The sequence below is a fragment of the Ursus americanus genome, chromosome 10 (genome assembly GCF_024610735.1).
Source record: "Ursus americanus isolate L20-20 chromosome 10, mUrsAme1.1.p, whole genome shotgun sequence".
Taxonomy (NCBI): domain Eukaryota; kingdom Metazoa; phylum Chordata; class Mammalia; order Carnivora; family Ursidae; genus Ursus; species Ursus americanus.
In genome coordinates, this window is record NC_142136.1 from 78,875,361 (window position 1) to 78,896,749 (window position 21,389).

Consider the following 21,389-nt stretch of genomic DNA (forward strand, 5'->3'; position numbering starts at 1 on the left):
TATCCTTGAACAGATTGATAAAATTGGTTTTCTTTGCTCTAAAGTCTACTTTGATATTAATATATATACTTCTTTTTTGATTTATGTTTACATAATATTTTACTTTCAACCTGTCATTAATTTGAAGTGAATTTCTTGTAAGCAACAACGTTGGATTTTTTTTATCCATTATTCTTATCTCTGTCTTTTAATTGGTGTATTTTGACCATTGACATTTGAAGTAATTATTGTGTTAGGGCTTCAGTTTCCTGGTTGTTTCTCCTGTTTTCCAGTATTCTTATTACTCTTCTGTCAGGTACGTGGAAATTTTTAGGATTCCATCACAATTTATTTGTAGCATTTTTTAAATATTTATTTATTTATTTATTTTAGAGAGAAACAGCGTGCGAGAGAGCTGAGGGGCAGAGGGAGACAATCTCAAGCAGGCTCCCCACTGAGTGCAGAGCCTGACATGGGGCTTGATCTCATCACTCATGAGATCATGACCCGAGCCAAAACCAAGAGTTGGACACTTAACCAACTGAGCCACCCAGGCACCCCTGTGGTATTTTTGAATATGTGATTCTGTATGGTTTTCTCAGTGATTGCTAAAAGTATTGTTGTATACATATATAACTAATCATTGTGTACTATTATCAACATTTTATCACTTCCAATGAATCTTACTCCATTGAGGTTCATTTACCCTCCCCACTTGTAAAGGATAATTGTCTAAAGTGTTTTCTCTATATGCATTGAGCACCATATCACAGGTTTTTAAATTTTGTTTCAGTCATCAAAAATGACTTGATGTTCACGAGAAGTAGAATAGTCTATTATATTTACCCTAATTTTTACCCATGCCATTGTTCTTTCTTTATGAAAGTCCAGACTTTTTTTGTCATCATTTCCTTTCTCTTTAGAGAACTTCCTTTAGCCCCCCTTTAAGGGTAAGTTTGCCAACAATAAATCTCTTACTTTTCCTTCAACTAAAAACGTCTTTATTTTCCCTTTATCCTGAAGGAAAAAAATATATATAGGTTTGGCAGTTGACAGTTCTTTTCTTTCAGTACTTAAAATGTGTTGGGCCACTTCCTTCTGGCCTACATGGCTTCAGATGACAAACCCATTGTCATTAGAATTGGTGTAACCATTTAAGTAATGCATCTTTGCTCTCTGGTTGCTTTCAAGTTGGTTTTTTGTTGTTGTTTTTTTTATTCTTCTCTTCAGTTTTCAGAGACTTAACTATGATGTCTCAAAACTCATTTCTTTGGGTTTACCTTATTTGTGGTCCACTCAGTGTCTTAGTTAACTCGGGCTGCTATAACATAATAAGACAGACTAGGTGCCTTAAAGAACAAACATTTATTACTCACAGTTCTGGAGCCTAGAGGTCCAAGAGCAAAGCGCTGGCTGATTCAGGGTCTGATGGGAGCCTGCTCCCTGTTTTGAGATAGCTTCTTGCTATATCCTCACATGGCAGAAAAAAAGATCATCTTTCCTGTGTCTTTTCTTATTAAGGCACTAATCCCATTAATGAGGGCTAGACCTTCTATTACCTTTAATGCCCATTTTCTTCTACAGTCTGTTCAAAACATCTTAGTTGTTCTCTGAGGCAATTTATGTTTTCTCTATCATGTTCTTCTCCCTCCTGAGCCCTCACTGCCAGGCATGATTTTAAAATCCATGTTTCTACTAACAGTTTGTTCAAGGCAATCTAGATTTTTTTTCTATCCTGTTTTTCCAAATTCTTCCAGCCTCTGCCTATTGCTCAATTCCAAAGTCACTTCCATGTTTTTAGGTGCTTCTTACAGTCACACTCCACTTCCAGGCACCAGAATCTCTACTTGTTTCCTATTTCTTCTATAACAAATTAGTACAGATCTAATGGTTTAAACAACACAAACCTATGACCTTACAGCTCTGTGTGTCAGAAGTCTGGCATGGTCCTCACTGAGCTAAAACACTGCGTCAGTAAAGCTTTGTTCCTTTCTTGAGGTACTAAAGGAGAATCCATTTCCTTGTCTTTTCCGGCTTCTGAAGGCTGCCCACGTTCTTTGTCTCCTGACCACTTCTGCATCTTCCAAGGCACCAACATGGCATCTCTCTGACCATTCTTCTGTAGTTCTCTCTCTCTCTGAACCTGACCTCAGCTGGGAAAGGTACTTTTAAGGACTCATGATCAGGTTGGGCCCACCTAGGTAATCTCCCCATCTCACAACCCTTAACCTTAATCATATCTGCAAAGTCTGTTTGCTTGGTAAGATAACAGGGAGGAATTAGGATGTGTGTATAAGGTGTATTATTCTGCCTACAACAGCCACCCTTCTCCTAATGTTTTAGCTAGGGGAAACAAGCTTTTCCTTGAGCTTTTCCTGTTTGTGCCTGCTGTTGGTTCTGGGTTGGAGGCTTCTGCAGTGCCTTGTCTGGGATATATGAGAGACATAAGGAGGCCCAGGTCACTCAGCACCCCATTGTGTCTCAAGTTCTGAGGTCTCTACATAGTCCACCTTCTTTCTACCTTCCAGTCTTTCTATGTTCGTTTGTTGTATTATATCTAAGGAATTTAGTGGGAAGAGGAAGGGCCTTGAAAGAATGGGGCTATTACATCCTAGCAGAACCAGAAATCTCTAAACGTTTAGTTTTTAAGAACTAAGCAGGTTTTGGGGGGGATTAGGGGGTCTCTAAGGCCATTCACACATTCAGTGATGTGCTAGAAGGACTCCTGAGACTCAGCATATAATCATATTTATGGGGAGGCTTACGGCAGTGAAAGGATATATGACAAGATCAGCAAGGGGAAAAGACACAGATGACGTCTGGATAAGTGACCCATGAAGTCTTCCCATGCTTTCTCCCTTCTGTGAAGATTCACATTGAGCTTGCTTCTTTCTCCAGCAGGAAAAAAAAAATGCAATAACATGTACCTAATGCTTCTGTCCAGGGAAGTCCACTGGTCACTGAGTGCTTAAGGTTTTTATTGCAGGAGGCTGGTCACATGGCACCCCCTGCCTAACACATACCAGATTCCAAACTGTTAGAAGGAAAGCAGGTGTTTGGCCTAAAGCACATTATACAATTGAAAACTGTAAGTACTCATTTTAATTGGCTGATAAATAAAAATTGTACAGATAGTCCAGGCACAGTGAACCCATCCTTATCAGTTATGGAATGGTTTGAGAACGAAGTTTCCAGATGCCAGCTAAGAACCAACCTTGCACACAGGCCCCAGTAAAGATAATAGCCTCAGGTCTGCTGTGTGCTCTTTTCTGCATATGAGTAACACACTTATTTGAGATTTTATCAGATAGTACATCTAGACAACAACATAAATGGAATAGCCAAATACTTCAGGATCTCACAAAATCCGACGCCAGGGAATATGCAAATCTGTAGCTGGGAATGGAAGGGAGAATGGGGTAAGATTCAGAAATGGGGATACTGCCTAATATAAGGTTACTTTTACAAAGTACTTTTACCATTTGACTATAACTCTCAAGGTGGGAGGTGAGAGTACAAGAGACCGGTATACATGAATAAAGTTCAGAGATATAAGTTGAACATGCTACTTATAAATTTAAAGTATTGTTTTATATTTTGAAGTGAATATTTTGATGCAGGTGCCACTGAAAACTAGCCATATCAAATGGTTGCGACAAGTCAACACATGAATCTAAACAGTTTTATTATAACAACAGTCTTATGAGTTGGTTATTATGTGCCCTATTTTACGGATGAATAAGCTGAGATTCAGAGATATTAAGAAACTTGCCAAGTTTTAAGGTCATACATTGGCAGAGACTGGATTTGAACTCCTATTTGCCTATCTTCAAAGACTTTTCTCTTTCTACTTTCATTGTTTTAAATAGGTTATGGAATGGTGAGATGAAACCATATATTTTTTACTCTAAGTTCTCATTTTAATTAGCTTATATGTAAAAAAAAAAAACTTGTTGGAAGCTGTGTAACCACATAGGGCAGGAACAGATGCAGCATATTTAGTGTGGCACTTCCCTGGCTTCTCAATTTCCAGTGAAAGTTGTACCTGCCAGAATCACTGTATCACTGTCTGAAGAGGAGTATGAATCTGAGTCTTACTGAATCTGAGGAAATGTTCAGTTCTTTCTACACTACCATTTTTTCATACGTAAGATTTATATCACTACTGGGGAGGAACTCACTTTAACAGTCAATGCATTTCCGTTTAAAGGTTCCCACCAACAGGCCATATTCTTGTCTAAGACTCAAAAGCAGTGAGGACCCTGGTGCTCCTACAAAGTATCTTTGCCTCCAGCACCCAGCATCTCAGAAAGCCCCTTCTCACTCCTCAGTATCCTAGGTGTCTGGTGACTCAGTATAGGCTAAGAATGTTTTCCTCCATGCTATTCTAACAAAGAGTGATTTTCCACTAATTTTTATGAGGATTCTATAAAGCATGAAACTAAATAGTTCCTTATTATTCACAGATTCCTTATTTGTGATTTCACCTACTCACAAAAATTTATTTGTAACCCCAAATTCAATACTCACGGCACTTGTGCAGTCATTCTCAGATATGTGCAGAGCAGCACACATCTGAGTCACTCAGTGCCAGGTTCTCGTCTCAGGTTGAACAGGGCGATGCTCTGCCTTCATGTTTAAGCTCTTTTACTAAACAAATGTCCTTTTTGTGGCCTACTTAGTACTATGTTTTACAAAAAAGCATGTTTGTGCTTTTTGTTGGTGATTTTGCACTTAAAATGTCTTCCAAACATAGTGCTGAAGCGATGTCTAGTGTTCCTAAGCACAAGAAAACTGGGATTGCCTTATGGAGAAAATACATTTGTTGGATAAGCTTTGTTCAGGCATGAGTTTTACTGCTAGTGGCCATGAATTCAATGTTAATTAATTAGTAATGTGGTACATTCAGAAAAAAGGAAGTGGAAATTCATTGATCTGTATATGAAGTCATTCTAGAAAGTGCTAAAGTAACAGCTATAGTGTATGCTGTAAATATGGAAAAGATGGAAAAAGCAACTAAAATGTGGATGCGTGAGGTGATGAACCATAAAAAAAAGTGTAGTGGGAAGCATGTTGTAGGACTGAAAGCCAAGGAAATTTATGGTCTCATTACCCAGGGTCAGGAAAATGTTAAACGTTTCTGGCTACTGTTGCCTGGCTTACCTGTTTCAAGGGACAATATGGTATAAGAAACATTAAACTTGCAGATAAGGCAAGTACCAAGGATGAGGGGCTTCAAGAAAAAAAACAATTTAAACATCAGCTAAGTATTAAACAAGAAAAGGGTTATGTGGAAGAGCAGGTTTTCAGTGCTAATGAGACTGGCTTATTTTGTAAGGATGTTGACGAATGAAACTATGTCATGCAAATACTGTTTTGCCTGACAAAAATGTGACTAGAGGCTCACAGGAACCTCACTATTTCCCCCAGGAGCAATGACTCAGTATTTGCTTATTCAGTGTTTTCAAAGGTTTTATAAAATATATGTAGTGCAAATAATGAGAACCAACTGTAATTGGGGGCCACAGCTCCAGTAAGAGGGTATGCAGGACAGCATGGGGACGTGTGGGTATAAAGTAGTCATATTCACTTGTGACTCCTTTACTATCTTTATAATGAAAACCTTTTTCCTGGGTGATGCAGTCTCATTCCCTGCATTTGTCCCTTCCACAACCAGATTGAATATACAGAATTACCTAGGTTTTGGACTCTTTTATCCATTCTGACAGGATGTTGTCCAGGTATTTATAAAGGCACTATATTTTACCTACTTAAAAGGGTTATAAGCTAAATATTGAAAATATCTCGATTAAGGTGAATATTAGTTTTATTTAATCAACATACATTTAATTTTAAAAATAACGTATGGAGCACTAACATATTAGACACTGTTTTGGGTGGTGAGGATGTAAAAATTAAACACTACAACACAAGAATGCAAGGACCCCAGGGCATCACAGGACGGATGCCAAAGCCAGCCTGGCAATGTAGATGTCCCCTGGGCTGAATCCTGAAAGATGTGTAGGTTTCTTAGGAAGGAAAAGAATGCAAGAAGGCTGTTAGGGCAGAGAGAACATGCTTAGCACAAAGATATGGTGGAAACGTTAAGGAGTTGGCTTAAATAGTATATCAAGTATGAGGGGGAGTGGCAGGAGATGAAACAGAGGATTAGGTCAGGGCCAGGTCACAGAAAATTCTAGATGAAGAGCTTATAGTTTGTCCTCTGGTCACTCTGTGAGGTGGGAGCCACCAAAGGCATTTAGGTGCAGTAGCAATATGGGCACTTGGTGCTAGCAATTGCACATTTTAAATAGGAAGCAGAGTAGAGGATGAATTAGGGGAAGACATAATAAGATATGAGGACCTGAATTAGGTGGTAGCCAGAATAGGTAAAATAATAAAAATTGTTCTAGTACTTACCATATTCTAAGTGATAGTCACTAAGTGATTCAAATGAAATAATGCATACATTCTTACAGATGCCATTAGATGCAAGTATTAATGCTATTTTCATTTTTCTAGTGAGAAAATAAAAGAATAAAAAAGTAAGCAATTTGCCCAAGATCACGTAACTAGCAGGTAGCAGAGGTACAATTCAAACCGAAGAAGTCTGGTCCCAGAGCCCATGTTTTAAACATCATGTGATACATCCTTTCTAGGAGAAGGTTGGAGATATATTTAAAAGATAAAATCTGTCAGATTTAGTTATTATTGGATGTGGGAGATGATAAAAAGTGAAGAATCTAATGTTTTCTTGGATTTCAGCTAAAGAACTGGGTAGATGAATAGTACTAGCATTCCCTGAGAAGGGAAACACGGGAGGACCTGAGGTTTAAAGAAAGGGGTAGAATAATAAGAATGATTTGGTACTAGTTCAGTCAGAGGTGCCTGTGGCTCATTCAAATGGATATATTCAGGAATCAGTGTTGTAATTATGAGTCTAAAGCTTAGGGGAAAGGTCAGAGCTAAAATAGAGATTAAAAAGCCACGGAAACTGTATGTTCTAGCAGAAAAGGAGGAGGCAGAACCCAGAACACCAACATGAATCATTGCAAAGGAAGGAAAGCCAGGAGAAAAGGAAAATAGAGCAGAAACAGTGGAATGGTCAGCAATGTCAAATGCAGCAGAAAGCACTGAAAGTTTTGACTCACTGGATTTCACAGTATCGACTTAATTGTTGAGCTTTGTAAAGTAGTGTGGGTATAGCCGTGTGGTCAGAAGTCATAACAACTGCATGAGGAATGAAGTGAGGAAAGTGGAAGAAGTGAAGCAGTGGAAATATAAGGAAATACAGTTTTCTTTCAAAAAGGATGGTCCAGAAAATAAGGAGATTTGGGGCACCTAACATTGCTTAACCTCTCTGAGCTTCAGTTTCCTCTTCTGTAAAATAGAGATATTAGCATCTTTCTATTTTGTTGGCTTGTTGTAGGGATTAAATTAGAAATGATGACCAAACTATACAGTACATACCAGACACATATAAAGTGCTTAATGAAAGCTATTCCCTTCCTCTCTATCAACCGCTTCCTGAACAATGAGCTTGACTCAGAGCCATATGTTAGGATAAAACATGAAAACAGTCTCTTTCTTCAGGAAGTTTACAGTCTAGCTAGAGTGCCAACACAATAATAAAATGTATATTGTAATTCAGTGTACATAAAACCATAGAGTAACTATACTGCAGTACAGAGGCTATAGTGATATCAACAAAATACTGTCAACAGAAAGGAGATGTGGGTGATTCTATTTGAAGGGGGCATGGGAAATACCTTGCAGACAGGGAGATACTTGCCTGAAGAATTGATAAAATTTCACTGGGGAAGGCATTTCAAGCAGAGAGAATAGCAAAATCAAGGCATGGTAAGGGGAGTCAGTCCAAGATGGTGGTGTAAGAAGAACCTGAAATCACTTCCTCCTGGGCACACCAAATCTACAGCTACATGTAACAATTCCCTCTGGAAAAAAGAACTGAAAACTAGCTGAAATGTTCTTCCACAATAAAGGATAAAAAGACCACATGGAAATGAGTAGGAGAGGCAGGGACATACTGTCTCCAAAATCCCCACCCCAGAAACAGTGACACCCAATAGGAAAGGACCTCACAAGTCCAGAGTTTCTCTCAAAGAAGGGAGGGGGGTTTTGCCCCACATCAAGCACCCAACCCTTGGGATCTGCATCAGAGAGATGAGCCCCCAAAACTTCTGGCTTAGACAACCAATGGGGCTTACATCCAAGAGACCCAAAGTTCTGTAGGAAATGGAGATACTCCTTTTAAAGGACTTAAATGCAGGCTCACTTGCCCCAGGAGCAAGTGCAAAATCAGCAGTTTGAAACCACCTATACTACACATGAAGGGGATTCATTTGCTAATCTTAAACATCTGCTGGAGGAGCAAGGGACAATTGGGACTATGGAGGACAGCAGGGTATATGATTACAATCCCACAAGACTGTATATATTTACATACTTCGAAAGCTACTGCCTGAGGGTCAGACTTCCAATCAGCCTGAAGCTAGGTGCTAACTGAGATCCCTGTCCTTGGCTCATGACAGGTCTTGGTGCACCTTCAACAATGGGCACCTATCAAGAATAAATCAAACTACTAGACAACCACAAATGTTCAAAAGACAACCAAGAATTAGGGCATGGTTAAATAATAAATTTCATCACCTACACAAAGCCACTCCTTCAAGACTGGTAGAGGTACCTCTTTTGCATAATATAGAAAAAAAACACAGAGAGTCAAGCAAAATGAGGAAACAGCAGAGTATGTTCCAAGCAAAAGAAGAAGATAAAAACTCAAAAAGACCTCAATGAAAAAGATGTAAGTAATCTACTGTTAAAGAATCCAAAGTAATGGTCATAAAGATGCTCACTAAACTTGGGAGAAGAATGAGTGAGCACAACGAGAACTGAAGGAGCTAGAAAATACAAGAAAGTACCAAACAGAAGTGACAGAGCTGAAGAACACTGAGCTGAACTGAAAAATACACTAGAGCGGTTCAACAGCAGACTGAATCTAAAGAAAAAATCAGTGATCTAGAAAATAGGGCAGTAGAACTCACCCAAACAGAGCAGTAAAAACAAACAAACAAAAAATTTTTAAAGTGAAGATAGTTTAAAGGATCTGTGGAGGAACATCCAGTGGGATAGTATTCACATTACAAGGATCCCAGAAGGAGAAGAGAGAAATAAGCAGAAAACTTATTTCAAGAAATAATGGCTGAAAACTTCCTATAATCTGGGAAAAGAAACAGACACCCAGAACCAGGAAGCCTAGAAAGCTCCCAAAAGGATGAAGCCAAAGATATGCACTTCAAGACACATTACAATTGAAATGTCAAAAGTTGAAGAGAGAGTCTTAATGCCAACAAGAGAAAAACAACTTGTTATGTACAAGGGAATCCCCATAAGGTTATCACCAGATTCCTCAGCAGGAATTTTGCAGTTCCAGAGAGAAAGGCATTATATATTGAAAGTTCTGAGAGAAAAAACAAAAACAAAAACAAAAAAACTTTCAACCAAGACTACTTTACCTAGCAAGGTTATCATTCAAAATTGAAGAAGAAATAGTTTTTCAAGCAAAAACGGTAAACAAGCCCATCACCACTAAACTGGCCTTACAAGAAGGATAAATGGGACTTCTTTGAGCTGAAAAGAAAATGCACTAATTAGTAACAAGAAAATATATGAAAGGAAAATCACAATAGTAAATTTAAATATATAGTAAAGGTAGTCTGCTAGCCACTTATAAAGCTAGTATGAAGTTAAAAGTATGAAGGTTAAAAGACAAAAATAGTAAAATTAACTATAATTATAGTAATTAATTATAGTAATTAAGGGATAAGCAAAAAGATGTAAAATGAGATATCAAAATATCAAAAATAATGTTGGGGGAAGTAAAAATGTAGATTTACAATGGATTAAACTTCTGTCAACTTAAAATAGACTTATATATATAGGATGTTATATATATATATGATATATATATGCTATATATATATAACAGCACAGTAGTACCAAAATATATAAAACAAATATTAACAGACCTAAAGGGAGAAATTGAGAGCAATATAATAGTAGTCAGGGACTTTAACACCCCACTTACACCAGTGGATAGATCATCGGAACAAAATCCATAAGGAGACATCGGCCTTCAATGACAGACTGGACATGATGGACTTAACAGATACATCCAGGTATAACAGATAGACGCAGAACAGCTTGTGGGGCTGTAATCACATGCCCATTGTAAATTCCATCCAAAAGCAGCAGAATACACATTCTTCACAAGTGTACATAGAACATTCTCCAGGATAGATCACTGGTTAGGCCACAAAACAAGTCTCAATAACTTTAAGAAGAATGAAATTATATCAAGCTTCTTTTCTGACCAAAATGGTAGGAAACTAGAAATCAGTTCAATTCAAAGTAGAAAATGGGAAAAATCACAAATAATCAGTGACTAAACAATGTGCTACTGGAAAACCAATGGGACAATGAAGAAATCAAAAGAGAAATTTAAAAATACCTCAAGACAAAAAAAATGGAAACACAACATTCCAAAATCTGTGGGATACAGGAAAAGTGGTTCTAAGAGGGAACTTCATAGCAATACAGGCCTACTTCAGAAAACAATAATCTCAAATGAACAATCAAAATATATACTTGAAGGAAGTAAGAAAAGAACAAACAAAGTACAAAATTACTAGGAGGGAAGAAATAATAAAGATCACAGCAGAAATAAATAGAGACTGAAAGACAGTAGAAAAGATCAATGAAACTAAGGGCTGATTCTCTAAATAGATAAACAAAACTGACAAACCTTTAGCTGGGCTCACAAAGTGGGGCGGGGGGAGGGCTCAAATTAATACATTAAATGAAGGAAATGAAAGAGACATTGCAGTTGATACCACGGAAATACAAACTATGAATATTTATACACCAGCAAATTGGACAACCTAGGAGAAATTGATAAATTCCTAGAAATATGCAGTTTTCCAAGACTGAATCATGAAGAAATAGAAAATTTGAATAGACTGATTATTAGTAAGGAGATTGAACAGCAATCAAAACCCTCCCTGAAACAAAAATCCAAGACCAGATAGCTTCACTGATGAATTCCACCAAACATCCAAAGACTTAAAGCCTATCCTTTCCAAAATCTCCCAAAAAATTAAAGAGAATTGAACATTTCCAAACTCATTTTACAAAACCAGTATTACACTGATCCCAAAACCAAAAACACCACAAGAAACGAAAATTACAGGCCAATATCCCTAATAAACCAAAGATGTAAAAATCTCCAATAAACTATTGAAGCAAACCAAATATCACAATACATTAAAAGGATCATACACCATGATCAAGTGAGATTTATTCCAAGGTTGTGAGGGTGGTTCAAAATCTGCAAACCATTGTAGTATACCATATCAACAAAATGGATAAAATCATATGATCACCCCAATAAATGCAGAAGAATGATTTGACAGAATTCAACACACATTCATGATAGAACTCGCTCAACAAAGTGGGTATAGAAGGAATATGTCTTGGGGGAGCCTGTGTGGCTCAGTTATTCTGTCTTCAGCCCAGGGCATGATCCCAGGTTCCTGGGATCTAGCCCCACATCAGGCTCCCTGCTCGGCTGGGAGCCTGCTTCTTCCTCTCCCACTCCCCCGCTTGTGTTCCCTCTCTCACTGGCTGTGTCTCTCTCTGTCAAATAAATAAATAAATAAAATCTTAAAAAAAAAAAAGGAAGGAACATGCCTCATCATAATAGAGACCATACAGGAGAAGCCCACAGCTAACATCATACTCAATGGTGAAAAGCTGAAAGCTTTCTTTCTAAGATCAGTAACAAGACTAGATACCCACTGACACTACTATTATTCACCATAGTACTGGAAGTCCTGGCCAGAGGAATTAGGCAAGGAAAAGAAATAGAAGATATATAAATCAGAGAGGAAAAATAAAATTCACTCTTTGCAGACAACAGAGTATATATATATATAGAGAGAGAGAGAGAGAGAGAGAGAGAAAGCCCTAAAGTCTCCACCAAAAAAAACAAAACAAAACAAAACAAAAAACTGTTAGAATAAACAAATTCAGTAAAGCTGCAGGGCACAATATACAAAAAAAAATTGGTTGTGTTCTATATAGTTACAACAAACTATCAGAGAGAGAAATTAAGAAAACAATCCCATGTACAATTGCATCAAAAAGAACTAAATCCCCAGGAATAATTTAACCAAGGAGGTGAAAGACCTGTACACTAAATTACACGACATTAATAAAAGAAATTTAAAAAGACAAAAATAAATGGAAAGATATACCATGCTTGTGGATTGGAATAATTAATATTGTTAAAACGTCCATATTACCCAAAGCAATCTACAGATTCAATGCAATCACTATCAAAATTCCAATGGCATTTTTCACAGAAACAGAACAAACAATCCTGAAATTTGTATGGAACCACAGAATACCCCAAATAGCAAAAGCAATCTTGAGAAGGAAGAACAAAGCTGGAGGCATCATGCTCCCTGATATTAAACTATATTACAAAGATATAATAATCAAAATAGTATGGTATGTTAGTTTTTTTGAGGAACTTCCATAGTAGCTGCACCAATTTACATTTCCACCAACAGCACACTGAGATTCCCCTTTCTCCACATCCTTGCCAAAATTTTGTTTTTTCTTGTCTTTTTGATACTCACCATTCTGACTAGTGTGGGTGATACCTCACTGTGGTTTTGATTTGCATTGCTTTGATGATTGGTGATGTTGAGCATCTTTTCATGTGTCTGTTGTCCATCTGTTAGTACTCTTTAGAAAAATGTCTATTCCTCTGCCCATTTTTAATTAGATTATTTATTTATTTGGTATTGAGTTGTAGGAGTTCTTCATATTTTGGATATTAACCCCTTATTGGATATACTATTTGCAACTATTTTCTTCTATTCTGTAGGTTGCTTTATTTTGGATATTTGGTTATGCCTATATTTTGGATATTAACTTGTTATTGGATATACCATTTGCATATATTTTCTTCTATTCAGTAGGTTGCCTTACTAATGGTTTCCTTCACTGTGCAGAAGTTTTTTAGTTTGATGTAGTCCCAGTTGTTTATTTTCGGTTTTGTTTCCCTTGCCTGGGGGGACATATCATAAAAATATTGCTAAGGTTGATTTCCAAGAGATTACTGCCTATGTTTTCTTTTAGCAGTTTTATGGTTTCATGTCTTACATATAGGTCTTTAATCCATTTGAGTTAATTTTTGTGTATGGCGTAAGACAGTGGTCTAGTTTCATTCTTTTCCCATGTGCCTATCCAGTTTTCCCAGCACCATTTAGTGAAGAGACCATCCTTTCCCTATTGTATATCCTTGCCTGCTGTGTCATAAATTAATTGACCATACATGCATGGGATTATTTCTGGGCTCTCTGTTCTGTTCCATTGATATGTGTCTGTTTTTATGCCAGTACTGTACTGTTTATTTTAACTGAGGTACAGTTGGCATAAAATATAATATTAGTTTCAGGTGGACAACAGAGTGATTTGACAATTAGATACATTACAAAATGCTCATCACAATAAGTTAGTTACCATCTGTCACCACGCAGGGTTATTACAATATTATTGACTGTATTTCCTGTGTTGTACTTTTCATCCCTGTGACTTATTTTATAACTAGAAGCTTGTGCCCTTCTTTTATTTCTTCTATTCCCCCAACCCCTTCCCTTCTGGCAACCACTAGTTTTTTCTCTAGGAGTCTGTTTCTCTTTTGCTTTTTTTGTTTTTTAGATTCTACATATAAGCGAAATCATATATCTGTCTTTCTCTGTCTGATTTATTTCACTTAGCGTAATACCCTAGTTTATTCATTATGTCATGAACGGCAAGATTTCATTCTTTTTTATGGCTGAGTAATATTCCATTGTATTCAATTCCATTGTATACAATATCTTCTTTATCCATTCATCTATCAATGGAAACTTGTATTATTTCCATATCTTGGCTATTATACGTAACACTGCAATGAACATAGGGTATTTTTCACAGAACTAGAACAAAAAAATCCTAAAATTTGTAGGGAACCATAAAAGAATAGCCAAAGCTATCTTGAGAAAGAACAAAACTAGATGTAAATACACAGTGGGATATTACTCAGCCATAAAAGAAAATGACATCTTGCCATTTGTGACAACATGGATGGACCTTAAGGGAATTATGCTAAACAAAATAAATCAGACATAGATAAATATTGTATGATTGCACCTATATGTGGAATTTAAAGAACAAAGCTCATAGATACAGAAAACAGAATTGGTGGTTGCTGAGGGAAAGAGGTGGAAAGTAGGCAAAACAGGTAAAGGGGGCCAACAGGTACAAACTTCCAGTAATAAATAAGTCACGGGGATATAATGTATGGCATGGTGACAATAGTCAATGATAATATGGTGCATACTTGAAATTTTCCAAGAGAATAAATCCTAAAATTATCTTTGTGTGGCGACAGATGGCAACTGGATTTATGCAGTGATCACTTTCCAATGTATATAAATATCAAATCGTTATGTTGTATACCTGAAATCGACATGATGTTTTAAGTCAATTATACCTCTATATTATTTTTTTAAGAGCATGGTAGTATGGAATTAATGGAGTATCAGGGATAGTGAGTGGTAGGTCCTCGATGCCTTAGAAAGGCAGAAAACTGGGGTTGTTGTAGTGTCTTGAGGACAGCATGTGAAAAACTTGGCCCCATGTCAGTCAATCTTGACTTGGTCCTATAAGCAATAGCAGTCTTTTAGGGCTTTGATAGGGGAGGGACTTGATAGATCTGGTGTGGAGCAGGGAGAGAAGATTTAAGAGAATGTTTTAGTAATCCATGCGAAAAATGGCTTGATAGAAGCTTTTTAAATTATGTTATGTTAGTCACCATATAGTACTTCATTAGTTTTTGATGTAGTGTTCCACGATTCATTATCTGCGTGTAATACCCAGTGCTCATTGCAATATGTGCCCTCCTTAATACACATGAAATGGTATAGTCACCAGATTACATGACTTTTTAAAAAGCAGGTGTGATTTGGCCTCCATGTAAACATGTACAGGGTCCATTTCCCCTTAACCAGGATTAAAGTAGATTTCTAGAGAATTCTAAGTCTGAGATTCTGTGATTTTAAAAGGTTTGGGGGCCTAAGAGAGAATTCTGATAATTTAATAGGAAGTGGAGATTATATACTAGTTGAGTCAAATAATGCTCTGATAGTTTCCACAAGTAAACACAAGAAGATACATTTACAGGTACAATTACCAAAGAGTATGATGAAGAATAATACAGTATAGCTTGAAAGAATCAGAACACTAGGAATAAAAAAAAGCATATGTTGAAGGAATCAGAACACTGGATCACAGTTCTCAAAGTGTAGTCACTCTACTACCATGGATTACTTTGAAGTATGTTGCTTATTTCTAAGTAGGTGAAGATTTTCCAATTATCTTTCTATCACTTATTCCTAGGGTAATTCCATTTTGGTCAGAGAAGCATATTCTGTATGATTTAGATCCTTTTAAGCTTGTTGTTGTTACTGTTACTATTATCATGATCACCAAGGATATAGTCTCTCAGTGAATATTCCATGTGCACTTGAAAGCAATGCATATTCTGTGATTGTTGGGTGGACTATTCTGGAAATTGTCAGTTCCAGCTGGTAGATGGTGTTATTCCCTTTGCCTGTCCCCTTGCTGTGTTTATTTTATTTTTCTTATTGATTACTGTGATAGAAGTGTTAAAGTACCCAACCGTAACTGTGGCAATTCTAGTTCTCCTTTAAATTGGACCAGGTTTTATCGCTTCTCAGCCTTTTGGCTAAGATCAAGTGCAAACTGTATCAGGTTTTGCTTCATATGTTTTGAAGGTCTGTGTTTAGATGCATACATCTTTGGGGTTGTCCTGTCTTCTTGATGAATTCACCCTCTTGTTATGTATATAATGTCCTCCTCTATCCCTGGTAATTTTCCTTACTCTGAAGTCTGTTGTGTCTGATATTAGTGTAACCTCTCAAGTTTTCTTTTGATTAGTGTTTGTGTGGCGTATGTTTTCCATCCTTTTACTTTTTATCCACCTTCATCATTATTCTGAAAGTTGATTTCTTATGATAGCATATTGTGAGGATTTTTCTCTTTAATCCATTTTGAAAATGTCTTTAATTATGTGTTCTGAGTATTTAAATTTAATGTAATTACTGATGTGTTTGGATTTAGATCTACCGTGTTCTCTTCTTGTTCCTCTGATTCATTGCTCTGTTTCCTTTTACTGTCTTTTGGATTATTTGGATACTTTTAGTTTTCAATTTTTAACTTACCTTTTGAGTTTTTTACACTACATATTGTTATGTGTTTTTTTCTTAATAGCCACTGTATGGATTAATATATATCTTTAAGTTTTCATAGTCCACTTTTTATAACTGGTTATTTTACTACTTCAAGTAGAACATATGAAACCTCCGGCCATATAGGTCCCTTAGTCTCCCCCCTTAATACTGTAGTTGGCACGTGTCATCTGCATATATTAAAAACCTCATCAGACAATAATGTAATTTTTGCTTTTAACTGTCAAACATACTTTAAAGAACTTAGAGGAAAAAATAGCCTGTTACACTTACCTATATTTTTACTATTTCTATTGCTCTTCCTTCAGTTCTTTAATTTTGATGTTTCCCACTGGTATCATTTTCCTTTGTATGAAGATCTTCAAAGTGTCTTCAGAGCAGGTCTGCTGCTATGAATTTTGTTTTCTTTGAGTAAGAATGTATTTATTTCACTTTCTTTTCTATTTTCTGTTGGATATAGAATTCTGGGTTGACACTTGGTGCTGCATTTAAAAAGTACTGTTCCATTTCTTCCTGGCTTCCATGAGAAATCTATAGTCATTTGAATGATTGTTCCCTTATATATATGATTTGTCATTAGATTTTCCAAGATTTTTTCATTGTCTCGAGTCTTTGGTAGTTCGATTATGGTGTGTTGGTCCTTGATTTTCTTGGGTTTCCCTGTTTGAAGTTTGCTGAGCTTCTTGTACTATAAGTTAAGGTTTTTCACCATATTTAGAATCTTTTTTTTAATTTTTAATTTTTTTATTATGTTATGTTAGTCACCATACAGTACTTCATTAGTTTTTGATGTAGTGTTCCATGATTCATTGTTTGCATATAACACCCAGTGCTCCTTGTAATACGTACCCTCCTTAATACCCATCACCAGGCTAACCCATCCCCCCACACCCTCCTCTCTGAAACCCTGAGTTTGTTTCCTGGAGTCCATAGTCTCTCATGGTTCATCTCCCCTTCTGATATCCCCCCCTTCGGTTTTCCCTTCCTTCTCCTAGCAATCGCACTACTGGGTGTTTTCCCCAAAGATACAGATATAGTGAAAAGAAGGGTCACATGTGCCCTAATGTTCATAGCAGCAATGTCCACAATAGCCAGAGCTGAGATGCCCTTCAACAGACGAATGGATAAAGGTGTGGTACACATATAAATGGAATATTACTCAGCCATCAGAAAAGATGAATACTCACCATTTGCACTGAAATGGATAGAACTGGAGGGGATTATGCTAAGTGAAATAAGACAGGCATTTTTAGAATCTTTTCAGAAATTTCTTGATATTGTTCTGCACCACACTTTTTCTTCTCCTGCTAGATATCTGATGGCAGAATGTTAGCTGTTTGTTGTCCTACAAGTCCCTGAGGCTCAGTTTATTTTTTCTAATATGTTTTCCTCTCTGTTCTTCAAACTGGATAATTTGTTTTAAGCTATTTAGTTTAGTGATTCTTTCCTCAATCATCTTATTTTGCAATTGAACTACACCAATGAATTTTTTATTTCAATTATTATATTTGTGAGTTCTAATATTTCCATTGCATTCTTTATTTCATTTATATTTAACCCTTGAGCAATACAGGGGTTGGGGTGCTGACCCCCCACACAGTCAAAAATCCACATAACTTTTGATGCCCCCAAAATTTACTAATAGCCTACTGTTGACCAGAAGCCTTGCTGATAAGTAGTCAATTAACACATATTGTTTATGTCATATGTATTATATACTTTATTCTTACAACAAAGTAAGCTAGAGAAAAGAAAATGTCATTAAGAGAATCATAAAGAAGAGAAAATACATTTACAGTACTGTAGTTATTTTTTTTTAATCCACATATAAGGAGGTGCTTGGGTGGCTCAGTCAGTTGGGCATCTGCCTTCAGCTCAGGTCGTGATCTTAGGGTCCCGGGATCGAGCCCCACATAGGGCTCCCTGTTTGGCGGGGAGCCTGCTTCTTCCTCCGCCCCTCCCCCCTGCTTGTGCACTCTCTCTCTCTCTCTACTGACTAGTATATTTTTCAGGCAGTTGAATCTAGTTTAGACTACAAGTTCTTACTGACCATCAGAGGCCATGTTTCTTAGCCTGAATCAGCAGTTTCCAAGGTGTTTTCAGTGCTGTTTGGATAACGTGGATCACTCAGTGGTCAGTCTGGGACCTGTAAAATGTTCTAGTCCATAGTTCAGTTCTCAAAGAATTTAGTATTCTGTTTAGGGTCAGATCGACCCATGCACAGTTTGGGGGTAAGTCTAAGAGTTTATAAACAACTTTTTGGGATCATTTTTTGGGCCCCTTCTCTGCATTCTTCTGGACACTTCTTGGTCCCAGGAGCCCCCACTGTCCTGGGTTTTTTTGCAAGAAAGCTGGCTTTTGTTTTCCCACTTTGCCATACACTTCCTGCAATTGTGTCTGCCTCTGGAGCCAAGCAGCAGGAGGATAGAGAGACAAAAATGAAACAGGATTCTCCTGCTATCCCATGCTCTTGGAACCACAGTTCCTCAGGTCATAAAGGATTCCCCTTCCTCAGAGTTTTATGTGCCTAGCTGGCCAACACTGCCATACTATAATGGGATTTCCTGGAAATCTGGGGTGGGAGGAAAACAACAGAGAAGATTTACCCCATTTGTTCATACTCTTTAGGGGCCCCATTTCCTTCTCTTCAGACCAGAGAGTGCTTATTTTGGAGTCCTTCTCTTCAGACCAGAGAGTGCTTATTTTGGAGTCCTTCTCTTCAGACCAGAGAGTGCTTATTTTGGAGTCCTTCTCTTCAGACCAGAGAGTGCTTATTTTGGAGTCCCTTTTATCCATACCCAGTTTCAAGCTGCTGCTGAGTTCAGACCACAGGATATCACAGGAACAACAAGAGAATTTTCTGATCACACTTGCTTAATCATGTGAGGGATACAAAAGAAAAGGAAAGGGAACAACATTGATTTGAATACATACCAAAATTTTTAAGTTAATACAATAACTTTACAAAGTAGACAAAATTGGAAGGGGCCAGTTTTATTTCTGGACGATGGGATGGTGATAAAGGAAGGGATAGTGTCCTTTGCTTTCCCAAGGCCCTACGCAACACTGGTCCTTACAGTTTGAAGGTTGAGCTCTGTCTCATAATTATGACATGTCAGGGACTTTATGAACTGAATTTTAATTAAGCACTCCTAGAAGAAAATGCCTTGATTAAAACTAACAGTTATGCTTTTGCAGAACTGTTGGGCTGTGTGACTGAGCAGCTGGGGGAGATTTAGGGATTTGGAGACTTTCTCAATAGTCCTCATTTTATATTGTTGAATGACAACCTATTCTGCCACAATTACCACATATGGCCACACAGGTTGTAGAGTCTGGGAGAAGTGTTATGGATTTTTTTTCTCATGGGTTTTGATATGAACGACACCTCCTGAAGCTGTGTGCATTTGGCTGTGTGCCCTGCTCACAGCAAAGATCCTGGACAATGAAAAAGTATGATGTAGCAATGACAGCATATCATCTCTTTTCATTTACCCTCTGCCTCTTTCCTCCTCTCCCAGTGTTGGAGGAAGATGACTGTTACCTCTCCAGAGTCTTTGAGTCTCTCTAGAAGAAGCCATCCATTCTCCCAGAGTGACCCAACAGGATTGAACTGCATGGGCGGGCCAGAGTACATACCTGACACTGGTGAGTTATGTGCCTCTCTCTTCTGTTTTATACTCTGATGTCCTAGAACAAAGGACAAGAAGTGAGAGAGTGTTGTTGACTGCTGTGTTTACTTGTCTGGCAGAAGTAGCTTAAAGGTGAGACAGATAAACCAGTGTCTCTTCAGTTAGGAAGAAGTCCCTAGCACCCAGAGAAATGGAATTCTTGGCTTGGGGAAGACTCCATTATTGAATCCCCAAACCTGTCTCTGTTTATTTTAAGCAGAACTAATGACCACCTCTTGGGTCTTGTAATAGGATATAAATTGCAGATGAAATAATCACAGAAAGTTGTCTCTAATCTAGAATGGAACTTGAGTGTTTTCCCTTCTGAGGGACAAACCTCTTCCTCTAGTATTATAGCCACTTCTGTGAGTCCGTTTCCCAAATCTATCGCAAACGGCCTCACATCACATATTTGGCCATAAAAGGGCTGGCCTTTGTGTCAGGAGGAAGCTGAGCCCCAGGGAGAGCCAGGATAGGGATCCTCATGCACAGCCACCACCAGTCCTAGACCTGACCCAGGAGAGGCTGGTATGTTGAAAATGCTCAAGGGCTGCTGGTGGAAGGACAGGTGTTAGGTCTCGAGCGGTGCAGATTATACTAGATGGCAACCTTACTGTCTAAAAGCTGGTTAGAGGGGCGCCTGGGTGGCGCAGTCGTTAAGCGTCTGCCTTCGGCTCAGGGCGTGATCCCGGCGTTCTGGGATTGAGCCCCGCATCAGGCTCCTCCGCTGGGAGCCTGCTTCTTCCTCTCCCACTCCCCCTGCTTGTGTTCCCTCTCTCGCTGGCTGTCTCTCTGTCAAATAAATAAATAAAAACTTTAAAAAATAAAATAAAATAAATTAAAAAAAAATAAAAGCTGGCTAGAGGGGGAAGCCAAATATGGTGTTTATGAAGGATAAAGAATGGTAAAGCCCTAGACAGGATTAAAAAAGCAAACTAGTTACACCTGTCAAACATGTGCTGTGTCAAGACTTGGGGAGTGGGAACAGGGTTGGCATTCAAGGCAAAAGATGATAGGAGCAGAGTGGCCAGGCTCTGAGCATCAGAGTGTTGCATATGCCATCCTGAGGAAGGTCAGCTCTGATGTAGACCTGAGTCCTGAGCTCTGAATCCAACTCAGTGCATACTGGGTGCCGGTCTTGGGGGAACTGGCTGCTCTGATTAGCTGGTAGACGTGATTATTTTCCATTAGCAATTGTATGTGCTTATGCTGCATCGTGCAGTGGACTTTTATTCTTTCCCAGGTATGGCTGTGATCTTAAATTCACAATAAGAAAAGTCATGAAAGGTGTTTGACAACTGCTGAAAGAATCTTTTCAAGGGAAAGAAAGATACCT

General features: G+C 37.9%; 1 protein-coding gene across 1 annotated transcript in view; it reads left to right on the top strand.

Annotated features, from left to right (window-relative positions):
- LOC123791756 (uncharacterized) overlaps positions 1-21,389 on the top strand; it is a 149,956-nt gene that overhangs the window by 118,834 nt on the left and 9,733 nt on the right. The window contains exon 8 of the mRNA XM_087864921.1: positions 19,904-20,030. Within this exon, the coding sequence (XP_087721047.1) occupies positions 19,904-20,030 (127 nt within the window). The remainder of the gene's footprint in view (positions 1-19,903; positions 20,031-21,389) is intronic.